Source organism: Schistocerca nitens, chromosome 3 (genome assembly GCF_023898315.1).
Source record: "Schistocerca nitens isolate TAMUIC-IGC-003100 chromosome 3, iqSchNite1.1, whole genome shotgun sequence".
Taxonomy (NCBI): domain Eukaryota; kingdom Metazoa; phylum Arthropoda; class Insecta; order Orthoptera; family Acrididae; genus Schistocerca; species Schistocerca nitens.
The window spans coordinates 49,426,935-49,445,256 of NC_064616.1; the positions used below are offsets into that span (position 1 = coordinate 49,426,935).

Sequence of the window (18,322 nt, forward strand, 5' to 3'; positions counted from 1 at the left end):
CGACCACCTACTCTCGTGCTCATTGAGATTCTCTTCTTGAAGCCTGGGAGGAAGTTTCTCTTCTGGCAGGTGCAACTGACTCCTCATAGGGTTAATGCCAAAGACTCACGATTAAAGTCAGAAATAATGAAGGATCCTGTACAAAATATTGGAGCACTGAAAACAGTTTACTTTTTCTTCACTTGTTCTTTTCCTTAATTTCCTGTCAGCGATGGCCAGTGAAAGATCACATCGTGACAGTATGGTATTCAACTACACATAATAAAATATGAGTTAGTTTTCCTATAAGTCACCTTTTTAACTGAAATTAGTTACTTTTAAATATGTTTTTTAAACATTACATTTAAAATTCTTCTTATATTTATCCACCTGTAATTTCCCCTCCCATCTCTTTCTCTCACTCATACAAGCTGTGGGCTGATCTTGGTAGGCACGCTATGCCTCCATTTGTACACTAAGGTGAAAAAGTCGTGGGATAATGATACGACTTAAACAGATGGTGGTAGTATCGCGTACGCGAGGAATAAAAGGGCAGTGCATTGGCGAAGCTTCATGTGAAATGGTTTCCGACATGAATACGGTTGCACAAAGGGATTTAACAGACTTTAAATGCAGAATGGTAGTTGGAGCTACACGCATGGAACATTCCATTTTGGAAATCATTAGGGAGGTCAATATTCCAAAATCCACAGCGTCAAGAATGTATCAAGAATACCAGACAATGCAGTGACCGACTGCATTCCCTTAACAACTGAGAGCAGCATTGTTTGCAAAGATTTGTCAATGCTAACAGAGAACCAACACTGAATGAAATAACCACAAAAATCAATGTGGGACATGTGATGGATATATATATGTTAGGACAGTGTGGCCAAATTTGGCCTTAATGGGCTATGGCAGCAGACAACCAGCGCAAGTGCCTTTGCTAACAGCACGAAATCACCTGCAGTGCCTCTCTTGGGTTCGTGACCTTACCAGTCGGGCCCTAGATGACTGGAAAACTGTGGACTCGTCAGATGAGTCCCAATTGCAGTTGGTCAGAGCTGATGGTAGGGTTCGAGTGTGTTGCAGACCCCATGAAGCAGTGGGCCCAAGTTGTCAGCAAGTTACTGTGCAAGCTGGTGGTGGCTCCATACTGATGTGGGCTGTGTTTACGTGGAATGGACTGAGTCTTGTGGTCCAACTGAACCAATGGTTACATTCAGCTACCTGGAGACTATTTTCAGTCATTCATGACTTCATGTTTCCAAACATTGACGGAATTTTTATGGATGGACAATGCTCCATGTCATTGGGCCGCAATTGTTTGCAATTGGTTTGAAGAACATTCTGGACAATTTGAGCGAATGACTTGGCCACCCAGATTGCCTGACAAGAATCCAATCGAATATTTATGGGACAGAATCAAGAGGTCAGTTTGTGCACAAAATCTTGCACTGGCAACACTTTCGCAGTTATTCATGGCTATAGAGGCAACACGGGTCAATATTTCTTCAGGGGAAAGGCCAGCCATTTTGTTACTCTGAGGCTCGATTTCATAATTTCGGTAAACAATGTCCGAAATTTTGCTGGCTTTTTCATTCTAGTGAATTCGTAAAAACAATAAAACAAAAGAAATGAAAATATGTAGCTTTGAACTCCACACATTCAGCTTACCACTCCAATATTCTAACTATTATGCCACAAGACACAGGCATAATGAAAGTCTCCTTGAATACTCTATTCAACACACTCATGGGAGGTAATTTTGTGGCTTTTATCTTCATTCTGAAACTGTGAAGTTATTTCAATTTACTAAAGATGAATATGAGCAATTTTAGAAAGAGAAGTGTGTTAGTGAAACTGGTTCTTCATTCTTAAACACGAACAATAGATAGTGATCCCTTGTAAGTGCATTCTTACGCATTTTATAACCTCTGTGCCTCATATTTGTTGGTATCCAGATGCTGCTGTTGCAATTCAAACATTCAGTCAAGTTCATAATCTGCATCATAAAGTAAGCAATCCTTAGCACATGGGGCATAGGTCAATACAGAATGAGCATTGGATATCTCACATTTCATGAATCAATAACCCACTTTCTCTGTATGACATCATGCCCTGCCCCAGTTTTTGTGCTGTTAGTGCCAAATGATAGTATTTTTATGCCATTATGTCTACAGTAGCCCAGCTGTTGAGTGTACATGCGCCATACGTTGTTATGTCTGCCCCATGTTGACTGACTTCAATCAGCATGTCAGTAACAAATCTACTTATGTCATTAACAACAGCTGATGACCATATTACCATCAAGAGTAAGTCCTGCAACAACGATATTTTAACCTGCACCTCTGGCATAATATAACATCAAATCTTGTAAATATGTGGATGTTAACAAATGGCAGATCTTGAGTGTACATTCTGTAATCTCATATCATGTTTTTATCAGTACATTGTTTTATGCTTTTGTAGATGCTCGGATATGGCACATGTCAAAACTACAATAGTGAAATAAGAACAGTAACATCTAAAAGCAGATATGATGTCATTAAAAAATTGTAGCAGCTGTTGACCCATGTAAAAAGAAATTAGTACTACTGCAGTAGTTTGCAGGGTTGTCACTACAGAAAGCTATTAACTCAAGAACATCTGCTGTAAGTGAAACATTGGGAGTTGAGCTTTTTGGAAAGTGATTTGAATGATGAAATTATGCCAGATTTTTGCAAAATATATAGCATCTGATAACCACCATTCTATAACAGTGAAGATATCACTGGAAATGATTGCTGTATTTTCAGTCATAAAGTGAGTGTTAACCTATATTGATGACCTTCAAATGAGAAATTATGAATAGTAATTTCAAATGGACCAGTTTTGCCTGAGACACATGCTTAATATCTAAATCTGGCAGTTCTTTATTGTAAATTCACGAAAATTTTATTTCATTTCTATATTAATAAGATTCATTTCTTACTAACTTTTACTTTATTCTTTCTTTTAGTACTGCTGAAGCATCTGAATAATTAAAATATTATCTTGACAACTTGTGGTGAACTGAAAGGTTATGCACAAGTCTGCAGCTCACATCAAATTTTCATCGTGTGCTGTCCACTCTTTCCAGTCTTCATCTCGTACAACTTTTTTAATATGTGATGTGGCCGTAAATGTAATGCAGTGTTTTCGTCTCACCAATGTAAGTTACGTTTGAAGAGAACATCTGATGAATATATAAATTTTTTCCCACATCTGTGTGTGTGTGTGTGTGTGTGTGTGTGTGTGTGTGTGTGTGTTATCATTTGGATAATTTGTCAGTCCTGTCTTTACTGGCCTGAGTGTAGATGTGTGATGCTGCAGAAAGGAAGACAGGAAAATTAGATATTAGATTGGTTTTGACAATATCCAGAAGAGTACACAAATTGATTACAGAATTTTAGTACTCTCAGATGAATACAAATGAAAACACTACAATAGTGGTATGACCCAGAATAACACTTTCACTGTTTGTGTAGAGGCAATAAGAATGGGAAAGCCTAAGAAGCGCATGTAAAAGAAATAGTGCATATAAATGAAATACTAATTTATTAACTGTAACATAAGGAAAATGGACTCGAGAAAACTATTAAGTTGTGAGACGCTATTGCTGGACAGTACTTACCTTTGTTCCTGTTACACTGAATGAAATGCTGATTCCCCCCCACCCCACCCCATCATGGCGTGGTTGCTGACACTCGTGTTCTGTGAATTCACATGACTGGAAAGATGAAACCATGTTTCATTACTCATGATGTTATGGAAAGAGTCTAACAAACCATCATTAAAACCATCATTGATGTTATTCAAAGCAATGCTCAGTAATCTACACATTTCTGACTGTCATTGTCCCATAATTGCTGCAAACCCATCATATGATATGGCAACTCCTCCTGCTTACATGTGCCTGTTGGGCCAGTTTATGTGTAGACTTCTTTGGGCTCTGAATAATTCCTCAGCAAATGTCTGCAATAAATTTTGGTGTGCAAACTGAAGGAATTCTTTGTCATTTTACCTTTGGCACAGATCCATAGGTGCATCAGTTTTCATGGAACCTTTATTGCCGTCTTTGCTGCTAGTCCTTTATCCAGTTATTTGACCCAAAAATTTTGCGAGTTTCCTTAATTGATCTTGCTTTCACGTATGCTTCCACAATTTCAATTCTTTCTTGCATCAAGAAAGGCATTGTGCTGACCACAAAAAGAAATGTCTAACTTCACTGATGAAATAAACAGAAATGCTGACAGAAGAATGCTAACAATTGATTTCTGCATAAAACTGGCATTGTTGTAGCTGTTTCCTCTATTTAAGAAGTCAAAATATTGAATTCACATTCAAAGGATAGGTGGGCTACTTCTAACTGTGCCACCCATTAGATCCTGACCTAAAATTCGTTGTCTGATATCTGCTCAGAGGGTAAGTTCCCCTCACCTAAAAATATGTGATTTGCCATCTTTACATATTTTGAAATGTAGACTCTATTTTTGCCAAAATTCACATTTATTTTGGACAAAATTTGCATCATATTTGGCAAAATTCACATTTATTTTTGACAAAATTTGAATCATTTTTGGCAAAATTAACATCAAAACATAGTTCATTTGTAAATGATTAGACATACTACAAATTTAACTAGTTGTCACACTAAGTGACCTTGAGATGAAGCCTTAGTACTTTGAAATTGACTGTTAAAATAATGGTGATTGGGGAACTTTTTGATTGGAATGTTTGCTTTTGTAAAAACTTTGTTTTTTCTGATATGGTCGTCACTTGTTTTCATTATTTGACTCTGTTTAAGCTTTTGACGACTGATTGTTTCTGTTGAGAAGCATCAGCATTTTTCCACCTGTGAACAGAGTGCTTCTCTGATTTGCAGTGTTTCTCAACATTATTTTTATTTTCCCACATATTTGATAGTTACAAAATCTGCAGAATATTGATTGTGACCTCTCGTAACCATGCAACCCCTAGTTGATGGCTTGCAGCTTATGTATGTAGATGTAGATGATAATGGAGGTAGAACCAACAAGGTACTCTGCACAGAAGTAGAACTGAAAATAACTCTGTTCATGTGTTTGGCAGATACTTGCAGCATGGTCAAAATACATTGACAGGTTTGATTTTCTGTTCTGTTCAGTGCAGAGTGCAGACACTACAAACTGGCAGTTGGCTGCAAGCATAAACAAACTAGAATTATTCATGACCACCAAAGGAGAGAGGAGCATTGTGGGTAAATGAGTCATGCCTCCCTCTCGCAGCACAATTGGAATACACATGTGTTGCGTGATCTGTGTTTCTGCAAAAAGCAGAACTGACACACAGTTGTAGGGATCGCTGATCGCTTCTGGTGTCATGAGGGTCATAATCAAACACTATGTTGCTCAGTATTAGTTTCTTCACTCATTTCAAAATAAGAAAAGAACACAACACAGAGCATTCAGTAATGGCTACCATGCAACTGCTTCGAGGTTGGTAGTGTTGTAAACAAGGTGTTTCAGACCGAATTGGTACCGGTATTTGATACAACCACAGTTCAAAACACCCTCCACCAAGATCTCTCTGCATACACCCATTAGATATTTTTTATGGGAATGTGTTAACAGCCTCAAAACACATCCAGAACAGACAGTTTTCAGCACTAGATGCTAGTACAACTGGTGCTTCTTTTAAAAACCTGTCATATGTCTGTCTACCTAAACAGCATTGTGAACATGTTGCACAAGTGTTTGAACAGTCTATAATCTGCCAGTATGTCACTGATCCTGAATATTTCTGAGCTTGCATTCAGTAGGTAATATACATGCCAAGCAACTAACAGTACTGTGTCTGACAATGCTTCCTTCATACTCAGTTTTCAACTACTCTCATTCTCAAGACACAAGGAGGCTATATTGCTGTTGTTAAGCACAAGGAGTAGTTTGACATTGCTTTGGCACAACAACATGTAATAACAGATTGTATTAAATTCAAATACAATTGGAAAAGGCGTTTATCTTCTTCGTGAAATCACAAAAGTTGTACAAGAAACATATGTTTCTAAAAAAAAAACAACAAAAAAGTACAAAAACTTTGATAAACCATTCTGTGCAAATTGTACTATCCACCCAGGCACTATTTTGTGTAAATAATAGACATCGCAGACATATTAATGTGTTTGAAACAACATGATGTCTTACTTTTACCAATGACAAGCAAAGGCAGTCGGTGACTAACAGCTGCGTTAGTACCAGCTAAAGTAGTAATACAGTCTTTGCTTATTTTAGAATCAGCTGCTGCTAATTCATGACAAAAAGCAAGAGCTTTTCTTGGCAGAGCTTTCGAATTGAGTCCCATTTCTTCAACATTGTAAACATTTTCGGGAGCATAATCTTCCCTCAGTAGATCCCTTAGTTTGATTTTGAAGGAAGCAGTTGCCGAAGATTCAGTTGACAGTTTTTCTCCGTGTTTGTGAAGCTAATTAACACTGTGTTCTGAGTTAGTGTTTTAACCAGTCTTTACTTGCTTTAATATTTGATGACTCTCCAAGATTTTCATTAAATTGAATTGCCTTCCCACATAGAGTGGGACCAAAGATACGTTCTCCTTGTGATCTGTTTTGTGTAAATCACATGTAAACAGCATCATCTAGGTCTGTGTTCATGATGAACTTCATAGTTTTACGACTTGTCGATGCGGTGGACTGAAGCTTAGATATAAAATCTTTGATGCACATCTTTTATTTTTTTTATATCCGTAGTTGTCGATGTACCAAACTTGTGTTCAGTAGACAACTTGGTTGCAGATACACCTTCCTCTAACCTTTTATTAATCTCAGATTTATATCTCATAGAAAGGACAACATATTTACATTTAGGCATTTTATATTGCAAGTGTACTTTACATGGCAAAGTTGATACAAATGAACATAAGAGAGTGCAAATGGTTACCATTGTAGCGACTCAGCATGGGCGGACGGTGAGGGAGGGGGAGGGGGAGAGGAAGGGCAAGATCATAGTGGCGGGCGGCACACTCAAGTGAGTAACAGTTTGGGTATGTGTCATTTGCTTGACCGATGTTTGGATAATTGATGCTCTACTATATTAAATGGAGTTAACACCCTCATTTGTGAGTAATTGGTCATCATTGTCAGAAATACCATTTAATACTTGCCTCCTGTTATGTTGGGGTTTAGAAATGATAAACACCATTGCTGTTTTCAGTAAGAAAGTTAATATTAAAATCACTCAAAATTATAGTAGCTTTTGCTGTAGAGAAAGCACAAGTTAGAAGAGATGGTAATAGTCCTAAGAAATTTCACAATTTCCATGCAAAAGACCAGTGTTGTGAGCACTGTGATGGCTATATTTGCATTTACTGCAACCCGAGGGACTTCAAAGTACAGTATTGCAGTGTGCAATGTGTGTGTAACTGCATTGATGTATGTTCTATATTATTTCCGGCGTGCATTATAGCATCGTCATCTACACCCACATGATTACTCTGCAATTCACAATTAAATGCTTGGCAGAGAGTTCATTGAACCACTTTCAAGCTATTTCCTTACCATTCTACTCTCAAACTGTGCATGGGAAAAACAAACAATTAAATCTTTCCATGCGAGCTCTGACTTCTCTTATTTTATTATGATGATTGATTCTCCGAATGGAGGTGGGCACCAACTACGTATTCGTCATTCAGAGGAGAAAATTGGTGATTGAAATTTTATGAGATCATCTTTCTGCAATGAGAAATGCCTTTGTTTTAATGATTGCCACCCCAACTCACATATCATATCCATGGCACACTCTCCCCTATTTCATGATAATACAAAATGAGCTGCCCTTCATTGAACTTTGTCAATGCCCATATTGCGCTACAGTAGCCCAGAAGAAGATGGACAAGCATAGTGTAGGTAGTCCCTTTAGTAGACCCTGTTGTATTTTCTAAGTGTTGTGCCAATAAATCAATCTTGTCTTCCCCACAACATTATCTATGTGACTATTCAAATTTAAGTATCCACAATTGAAATCCCTAAGTATATACTTGAATTCAGAGCCTTTAGATTTGTATGATTTATTGTGTAACTGAAATTTAGTGGATTCCTTTTAGTACTCATGTGGGTGACTTTGCCTTTTCATTACGTACAGACAGTTGCCTCTTTTTTGCACCCTACAGATATCTTGTCGAAATCATTTTGCAATTGGTTTTGATCATCTGATGACTTTGCAAGACAGTAAATGACAGCAGCATCTGCAAACAGTCTAAGAGGGCTGCCCAGATTGTCTCCTAAATTTACTGAATCCATGTTGACTATTTGTCAATAAACCATGTTATTTGAGGAAATTCATAATATTTAAAAAGTTCTACTGGAAATCAACATTAGTGATATGGGCTGTAATTCAGTGGATTTACCGAGCGAGGTGGCGCAGTGGTTAGCACACTGGATTTGCATTCGGGAGGACGACGGTTCAATCCCACTTCCGGCCATGCTGATTTAGGTTTTCCGTGATTTCCCTAAATCACTCCAGGCAAATGTCGGGATGGTTCCTTTGAAAGGGCACGGCCAACTTCCTTCCCTGTCCTTCCCTAAGCCGATGAGACTGATGACCTCGCTGTCTGGTCTCCTCCCCCAAACAATCCAATCCAATCCAATCCAATCAGTGGATTACTCCTGTTTACTTTCTTGGGCATTCATGTGTTGTGTGCAACTTAGTTGTTAGGTACGGATCTTTCGGTGAGCAGCAATTGTACGTGATTTTTAAATATGGAGCTATTGCATCAGAATACTCTGAAAGTAACCTCACTGATGTACAATCTGGACAGGAGGTTTGTCCATACATTTTCTACTGTAATGCAATGTTAGACTGTAGCCGTGCAGTTTTAGAGTGTTTATTCATTTTTTCATATGGTGTTCTGTGAGACCAATTTTGAACACCAACTAAGAGACCCCTTGTCACTAACATTTCTTGCCAGTTGATTTAATTTTCTTCCGAGGCTCTGAATTTTCTGACAAAAAAAAACAAAACAAAAAAAAAAAAAAACATTGGAACTTGGTAAGAGTCATCTTGTCCTTATTGCTCTTCTGTTTGCTGAAACTATGAAATTCCTTGGGCTCATGCTTGATACGAAATTTTCTTGGTCCTCCCACATGTCTTGCTTGGCTACCAGCTGCACGCAGCCCCTCAATGGTTTACGTGTTATAGGTGGTACTTCCTGGGGAGCAGATCGGACCTCCCTCCTCAATTTGTGCCGATCCCTTGCCCGTTCGAAACTAGAGTATGGGTGTTTTGTTTATGCACCTGCACATCCATCCATCTTATGCTGTCTAAATACCATCCACTATTGTGGAGTCCGTTTTTCCACTGGCACCTTTTCCACTAGTCCAGTTGAAAGTCTCTATGCAGAAGCTGCCAAATTACCTTTGTCATACCGGTGTTATGTTATACTCAACTGATATGCATGCCATTTGTCTGCCATGCTCGGTCACCCATCCTATGCCTCTTTCTCCGATGACTTTGACTGCCAGTATGGGGCGCATCCCTCTTCTCTGTTATCTCCTGGAGTTTGCTTTCGGCTGTCGCTCCAGCAACTTAACTTCATCCTACCTGCCACTTTCCTGATGGGTGTGAACCCTTTGCTACCTTAGCGTCATGCAGCAGCCCGTGTTCACCTTGGACTTCATTCACTTCCTACTCCAGATTCGATCTATTGCTGTAAGTTTCGCATCATCTCTCACAGCTTGGCAATAGTACCTTTGTGTACACTGATGGCTCCCAGACTGACCATGGTGTCGGGTGTTCCTTTGTCATTGGTACTGATGATTTTCAGTATCGGCTTAGAGAACACTGCTCAGTATTTACAGCAGAGCTCTTCGCGCGGTCTCTAGCCATGCAATACGTCCAGCAACACAGGCTTTCCAATTGTGTCATCTGCTCTTATTCTGTCAGAGGCTCTGTGTGCTGTACATGGTCCATGCCTTAGTTCAATGTGTCCAAGAAAGCTTCCACTTGCTCACTCTTGAGGGAGCTGCTGTGATATATATGTGGGTTCCTGGTCACATCGGTCTGGCGGGAAATGAGGCTGCTGACACTGCTGCCAAGGCTGCAGTCTTCCTATCTCAGCCCACTAGTTTTTCCATTCTTTCTGATGGTCTCTGGGTTTGTCATCTGTCAGCAGGTGGTCTCACTTTGGCATCACCACTGGTCTTCCCTTCATGGGAACAAGCTCCAGGGAATTAAACCTCTCCCAGCAGCTTGGCCAACCTCCTCTCGCCGCAAGGAGATCATTTTAGCTAAGTTGTGTGTTGGCCACTACCGTTTTAGCCATAGCCATTTGTTAAGTGGTGATCCCCCATTTGACCAGTTACGTTCTCATTTATGTTTGCCATGTGAGTTATTGGCCGTTCAATGAACAACATGTGGGCTGTCGATCGCGTTCTACTTTTTATAGGTCATGGCAGTGTGGTGAAGGACATTTAATCTTTAGTTCGGAATCTTCTTGTCTCTACGGCACTTTTTATGGACCTTTCTTCAAGAGGAAGTCCTTGCTCTTAGCTCTCTTTCCTTACATCGGCTGGGCTTAACGTGTAATTGTTTTTAACTCCTCTTTCATATTAGTGTTCTAAGGTTCTGACAAGGGTGCACATGACAGTTGTTTTTTCACTCTGAAACAAAGTGAAAGAAAACAAACAAAACAAAACTTGATAAGAGTTGGTGAACTTGCTTACCTTCTGGTGTATTACTTTCCATTATTGATATGAAGCCTTAATGAAAAATTTTTAAGTGAAGTAGCTTTATTTGCCCTCTGTCTCATCATTAAACAGTGATGTGCTTCTGCTGCTATCATTGTTGGTGCTGCTGTTACTGCTCCTACAGCTGTTCATGGTGCTACTACTTTTGGTGGTGGTGGTGGTGGTGGTGGTGGTGGTGGTGGCGGTGGCGCTAGTACTACTACTACTACTACTACTACTGTTTCTGGTGCTCTATTGTTATTGGTATTATTTCTGCACCACTGATATTTGTTGTAAAGGTTGTGTTAATATGTTCATCCTTTCAGTTTGCTGTGTTGTTACTCCTATAGTAGAACTATTTGTTTTGTGTTGTTGCTCCTGTTGTAGAACTATTTGCTTTATGAAATTCCTGCATTGCATTCACAGTGTTGTTCTATGCTTGCCTTCAGAAGAATACTCCACTGCAATGGCTGGTAGTGCCACACTGTCAGTTTGGTTGCTGATCATATCCAACAATTCAGATTTTTTATTTTTTTATTTTTTAATCTGGAGTGTCTTGCCCCTTTAAATCAGATGCATGACATGTATAGCTGCATCTCTCAAGAAAATCTACACTAAAATAGCTTATATTTGGATGAGCTTTTGAAACCTTAAGGAATTGTGTGTTAAGTTTGTTACTTTTAATATTTAAGTAGGGATGGGGTCATGCCTATGGTGTATTCTGATTACCATAATACTTTGTTTTTCAGCTGTGTTCAGAGCACTATTTGGGATGTTGACAGCATTATTGCTTATTCATTTCTGTACACATCATTCATATCTCCCAGTAAAAAAATGTTATGTACTGCTCCCTGTTATAGTGCACTTAATGGTCATTCCAACCAACATCACTAGCTTGAAATTTATTGTTGATGCTATACACAAACAGTATACGGCATTTTTTACAAACTACTTGTCAGAGATTGCATCTGCTTATTTGCAGGAAAAACTCCTGCTCCTACACAGTGAACTAATTTTGTACCAATAATCTTGGAGTCCATTACTGGTCTACCTCACTGACAATGTTTGGCATACAAAGGAAATGTCAGCACACAAATAGACAAAAAGTACATAGAAAACCTCACAGTTTAATCAGAAAGCATTCTCACATAGGAAAACAGAAACGAAACAAGTGAGGTACACATTGGTCTGACAAGAGAGCTAGTCAGTAATCAAATCAAAAACATAATACCACAGATGAAAGGAAACACAGGAAACCAAAACAATACAGTTTCCATAACCCCGACAAAACTTAAAAAGGAACTATAGGAACACAACACCATCATCACAAGGGCCGATAAAGGAAACAGAGTGGTTCTCGTGAATAAAGTGAACAATAAGACACAAGAGTTCATCCCAAAAAATAAAATTGCAAAACTAAAATCATATCCAACTGACAGACTCCAAACGAAGTTGAGAAAAACTCTAAAAGACATTGAAAATACACTAAAAAACTATGAAAAAAGGATACTGCTGCAGACAAATCCCAGTGCACCATCCCACCAAAGCTGCACAAGAAAGACCTCCCTGTCAGAGTCATTGTGAATTATAGAAATGGTCTCACTTACCCACTTGAAAGTACATGTTGAAACTCTTATCAGAAAACTATAAATTACAAGAGGATAAACACTAAGAAACATCACACAATTGATTCATTGCATAAAAGACATACAGGTTCCAGACACAGCAACCTCCTTTAATTCAATGTAGGGAATATGTATTCCAATATACCACTAACTGACGCAATAAACATTAGAGAACAAAATCCTAAGACAGAGAGTACACTTCCAGATGAATACACCAAAGAAACAGTGAGGTTGCTACAGCTAATAACAGAACGGAACTATTTCCAGTTCACTAATGAATTCTGTTAAAAAAGTGAAGGATTCCTAATGGGATCCACAGTGTCTGGAACCATAGCAAACATATTTATGTACCATTTAGCATGGATTATATTTAACAAAATAGTGTCAAATAAGTACAATGTCTTACTCTGGATTAGATGTATGGATGACATCTCTTGCCTTATATATGAACCAAGCAATAAAGCTCACCAGTTGCACACAGACGTAATTCTGTTCATGAAAAGCTACATTTTTCAATAGACAAAGAGCAAAATAGGTAATTAAATTTCCAGGACCCCGCCATAAAGATTCAAAACAACAAGCACACATTTGACATATAGTAGAAACCTACAACAGACACAATTATTCATAAGACATCACAACACTCAGTTCTCAAAAGCAAGACAGCACTTAGATTCACACTTCACAGACTAAACACAATAGCATTAGGTACAGACAATTACCAAAAAGAAATGAATACCTTAATGCAAATAGCCACAAACAACGGGTACAAAGAAAACTTTGTAAAAAAGCTGAACAGTAAAATCAAGAAACACAAAAGAACAAATGCCCAGCTGTCACCAACATAAGGACAGAATCACAAACAAACACAGAAAATACGAGAACATGAAAAAACACAAAGTCAGGAAGAAACAGAAAATAAAAGACGGTACACAATGACATACAACCACAGACAGACACACAGAGTATCTAATATTTTCAAAAAACAAGGCATAAAAATAGCCCACCAAATCAACAGCGCAAGTCAAAAATGCTTCCCAGAAACAATAGGAAAGACTGATCTATATCAGTAACCAGGAATATACCAACTGAAATGCAATACATGTGACAGAAGATACATATGTCAAACCAGGAGGACATCTGCCACAAGATACAAAGAAGCTGTAAGTGTATGAAGGTATAGCACTAATCATTCAACTTTTGCAGAATACTTACACCAACACTAACATAAAATTGCCACCAGAGACACAGGCATGGAAATCATAAGGATAAACAACAAATATACCCTCCTCACCTTACAAGAAAACTACCACATTAAAAAAACCATAACAGAAAGTAAACAACTCATAAATGACCAGACCAATCTGGCAAACCATGCACTCTTTAAACTAATTGACTACTTAACAGAACATTAAATATACACTAACCCCCTGCCAGTCTCCTCACACATCGCTGCTAAACATACAGGACATTTTCACTAATTTACACTAGTGCATGCCGCCCCCCCCCCCCACACACACACACGAATTAAATAATAAATAAATGTAGTTTCACAGGATGGCAGTGCCCACAATCTACATGAAAACAAATGAACATACATAAGGACTGTAATACTGTCCAGAGCGAGAAACACAGGTAACTTCAGTTCGATTTTCAAATGATGCCATGTGTATATGTGAAATGAAGTCATTTGACATCAACTGCTGCTAACAAGTAGGGAAGAAGCAGTGGTTTGGAGAATATGTAAAGCAACACTGTAAGTAATTTGAACGTCAACTTTTTATACGAAACACCGTTTTTAACCTGAAACAACCAAAAATGTACAAACATATGTATCCAATTTGCAAAATAACCATAGAAGATGCTTTATAAATAAAAGTGAAATTTGTCTGGCGTAAAATTCTCTTTAATTAAATTGCAGTAAGCCTAAGATGGAAAAACCAACAGCAACTGATTTTTACAGCTGCTGCAAAAGATGCAATGCGAACAAACATATTTCGTAGATTTATTTCAGTAAGTAGTTGCAAACACATTTTTATATGACAAACAATTTGAAACTGTATTTTTGCTTTCAGAAGCCTCTCATCATTTTCCATCCAAGATGGTCAACAAGCAGTGAGCACAGTTGTTACTTCTAATATGTATAGTTAAATTATGGACTTCTGTTATTATATTAGATTTTACTGAAACTGTACATGTGTTTAATCTGTCTAGATGTTTCCTTGTACATTATATCAGCAAAATATTTTTAAAAAGTACTTAAGAGGCACAGCAGAAAAGTAATGTAGCAGTCTTTATAAAAGCTATACATATTAATTATGTACCATTCAGAGTTATGTTGCAACGTTTGGAAAATTTTCCTGCACAGTAGTCATGCCGGAACTCTGCATTCTGTTCACATTCAACTGGTCTTATACATAGTACCAAAATAGTGACTGTAATAGTGAATGGTCAGTTTAAGGACGGAAAACATAGTGATCTGCTCAGCCATATTTGTAAATTGAGTTTGAGAAAAAGGGGATGGGAGTGACTTGGGAAGGAGGAGAACCTATGAGTTGCACTGTGTATCCAAAATTAAGTTACAGAGTGCACTGTTTAACAACATATTTTGCATCACTCTAGTTAGTGCAGTTTTTTGCAACTTGTAATTAGCTAGCTCTATATTGAATATTTGAAGCACTTCATACTTCCAATATGTAAAGTTCTGTGAGGAATTTTTTATGTGGTGTGCCAAAATTGTATCTACAAATCTGGGATAGTTGGAAAGTTGAAAGACAGTTGTAAGGATGGCTGTCATAAAACAAGTGGGAGTTCCTTTTGTTTTACATTTCCTCCCTTTTGCGAGTTCTTTTTATTTTCTTTTTTTTCCCACATGGTAGACTGACTGAAAGCCAGTCCCTACTTATTCCCTGAGGTGTGTCATTGTGCATTTTCATTGGTTTTTAATGTGCAAGATTTTCCAAAAACTGGTGACATATTAAGCAGTTTTATTGGCATTGGGAAAGGTATTTGTCCATCTCAGCTGTCATATTACACGCAAAAATTTTATTACTCAGTGCCATTTGAATTTTTTTTTCTTGTGCTGTTATAACACAGCATAATAAAGCACTTTTTAAAAACATTATGGAACTTCATTCATGTCAAAAAAGAAGTATGATTCACTCTGCAGCTCAGTGAAATCTTGGCAGCTAGTCTACCCTTGTTGTTTTTCACATTTCTTATGTAAATGCATAACTCATTATATTTTTTACCAGTTTACCCACCATCAATTATTTTTACTGTCTCACTTTCTCTTGAAAATAATTTAGAAATTTCTTGGTTTTATTTTCTGTCAAATGGGTATTCGTGGCACTTATCTATTAAACTTGTAACTGTAGGAATAGTGTATATTCTGAGAATCCACATCTACAGTTACTTTCCTGCTTGCTATCTGAAGTTGGACAGTATCTTAACAAAGATGCTGTACTAAATGTCACACTAAGAAGAAACACATTTGTTGTGAATTTTTCAACACTTAGCATTAGACATGTTGCCAGAGCTTTTTTGTAGTCTGTTTCATTAAAGTATTTGCATTGCTTGAAGAAATACAGCAACCAACAAATTATAGCTTTATTTTATGCAAGGATGCCTTTTTTTGGCTTTCACCCATCTTCAACTTGTGTATTACATTTATATCTTCATAAACATAATGTTTCTTTATCAACTGAATTTTAAATTTCTGCAGCTGCCTTGTGCAAAATAACAATTTGTTTAGCTACCACATTTCTTGAATTTTCTATTTAAAGTTAATTGATAATTAGGTGTACTCATTTTTATTCTGTAATTTGTGGCTCCTTTCTCCCCCTTCATGTGAATGGCACAATAAAATTGTCTGGTTGCTGTACTTCAAGTAGTGAAATCCACAGCCATGGAGCTCAGTTACTATTAACATGGATAAATGAGTGTCTTTGAGCTTTCTTGAGTCTCTGATAGATAATTTTAGTTTCTTTAGAACATAGTGATGTATTTCATTTTATGTAAACAAATTGCTGCATCTCTGTCCCTCTCCCCCTCTCTCCCCCCCCCCTCTCTCTCTCTCTCTCTCTCTCTCTCTCTCTCCCTCTCTCGCTCCCTCCCTCCCTCCCCACCTCCTTTTCTCTGCACCCTGCTGCCCCCCTTTATATTGTTTCAACAATATAAAAACACATTGTTAAGATCTGTTCATGGGTAGAAACCCCTAATAGATCTGAAGTTACGATTTTTGAAGACTTTCTCCATGCAACAAATGGAAGCTGCAGACAACTAACGTAACATTTTTCTTGTTTTGTATCTGAAACATTTGAGAATTAATTGTAATATGATGTCGTATTATTAGTTTTCCAAAATATGCTGTGTAGTTCACAGATAAAGAAAGACTATTCCACCACTAGGGTTGTAACAAAAAAATATGTACATATTCCAGATCTGTTCATAGGTAGAAACCTCTAATAGATCTGAAAAATACTGCTGTGCTGCAGATTCTTTATTTTTATAGTACACCATTTGATATCTTCATAAATAGATTGAGTCCTAAATAAATGAAAGATGTCTGTTGTTTATTGCCCATCTAGATGCTGGAACATTAGTGGGCAAATAGACACTTCATTGTGATTGCTTAGTAGAGACTGATATGTAATTGTATTCTGTCTAGTATGTTGTTTGTTAGTTGTATACATTTCATGTAGACTGAGTGTTATTCACTCGCATGCTAATAAAGTATTTCTTCACTCAATTAATCAATGTTAATATAAGTTGTTGACTGTTGTTTTGTTCATAATTAAAGAACTGTTAAAGATACAGAATGTAACATCTGTTTATACTGTTTTGTAATGTGACAGGTATGACATAGGTGGTTGTTCACTGTCTCTGTCATTTTTGACAACTGTGGCAAAAATCTTGCCAGAATATGAATTTTAACTGTAATTTTGGATAACCTGTTGGTACAGAAAAAAATATTGACAAATAATCACCATGCTACAAATGACAGCACATCTGAAAAAAATAGTGTTTATTATGCATACAATTTTATGTTAAATCTCTGTAACTGATTTTAAAAAATATATTTTCATTTTATTATTAGGAGTATTTTTACCACATTGTATACCTGCTATTTATTTAAAGACATGCCTGTAATTACTGTTTCAAAGGAATAGTGGATGCATTTCAGTTTCTATATTTGAATATCTCTCTCTCTCTCGGCACACACAAAATTGAATTAAATAAGGCTGCTGTGTTGGAGAAAGTGTGACAGTTACAGTTGAGCTAAAGATGGGATATGCAATGTCAGCACATTTAACTGCAGCCAGACCATAGGTGCCAGACATGGGTGGGCGGTGGGGGGCTTCATCTCAGATGTAATGCAGATACTGGGCTTCTCATACTACAATCAGAGAAAACTGGAAGAGGGGGGGGGGGGGGGAGGGAGGAAAAAAAATGCTGTCGGCAACAGTGTGTCAATGACACAGTTTGTAACACCAAACAGAATGGTCACAGGGCAACAGATCACTCGCAAATTCACTTCTGGATGACAATTGGTGAGCATATATACCATTCAGATTAACCTCCTTGCAGTATGGTACAGAAGTCTCTGCCGCATCCATGTACCTGAACTAATGTTTGATGGACATGTTGGTACATGCAAGTGGCAGAGTAAGAGCACATAAAGAAACAACTTGAGGAAATGCCACCAGCTTACCAGCATGACACTCGTCAGGCAGATTGTGGAAGTGTTTCAGTGTGGGAAATGTTAACATGCAATGAAATGAGGCACCTGATATCTTATCCACTGTCTATCACTGGTAAATATTATTGGAGCTTTCTGTGTATCTGTGTACAGCACCCAACAGACAATTTGTAACTTCAGAAAGACCATCCACCCCTTCATTGCTCCTTAACTTTGTCAGAATCAATTGATGAACACTCCACAAACATGAAGACTTGTGAGGTCTCCCAGATCACATGA

General features: G+C 37.7%; 1 protein-coding gene across 1 annotated transcript in view; it reads left to right on the forward strand.

Annotated features, from left to right (window-relative positions):
• Positions 1-17,439, forward strand: part of LOC126247997 (protein Malvolio) — a 113,779-nt gene extending 96,340 nt beyond the window's left edge. Inside the window, exon 13 of the mRNA XM_049948579.1 lies at positions 14,418-17,439. Within this exon, the coding sequence (XP_049804536.1) occupies positions 14,418-14,493 (76 nt within the window). The 3' untranslated portion in view covers positions 14,494-17,439. The remainder of the gene's footprint in view (positions 1-14,417) is intronic.
• Positions 17,440-18,322: the final 883 nt, after the last annotated feature.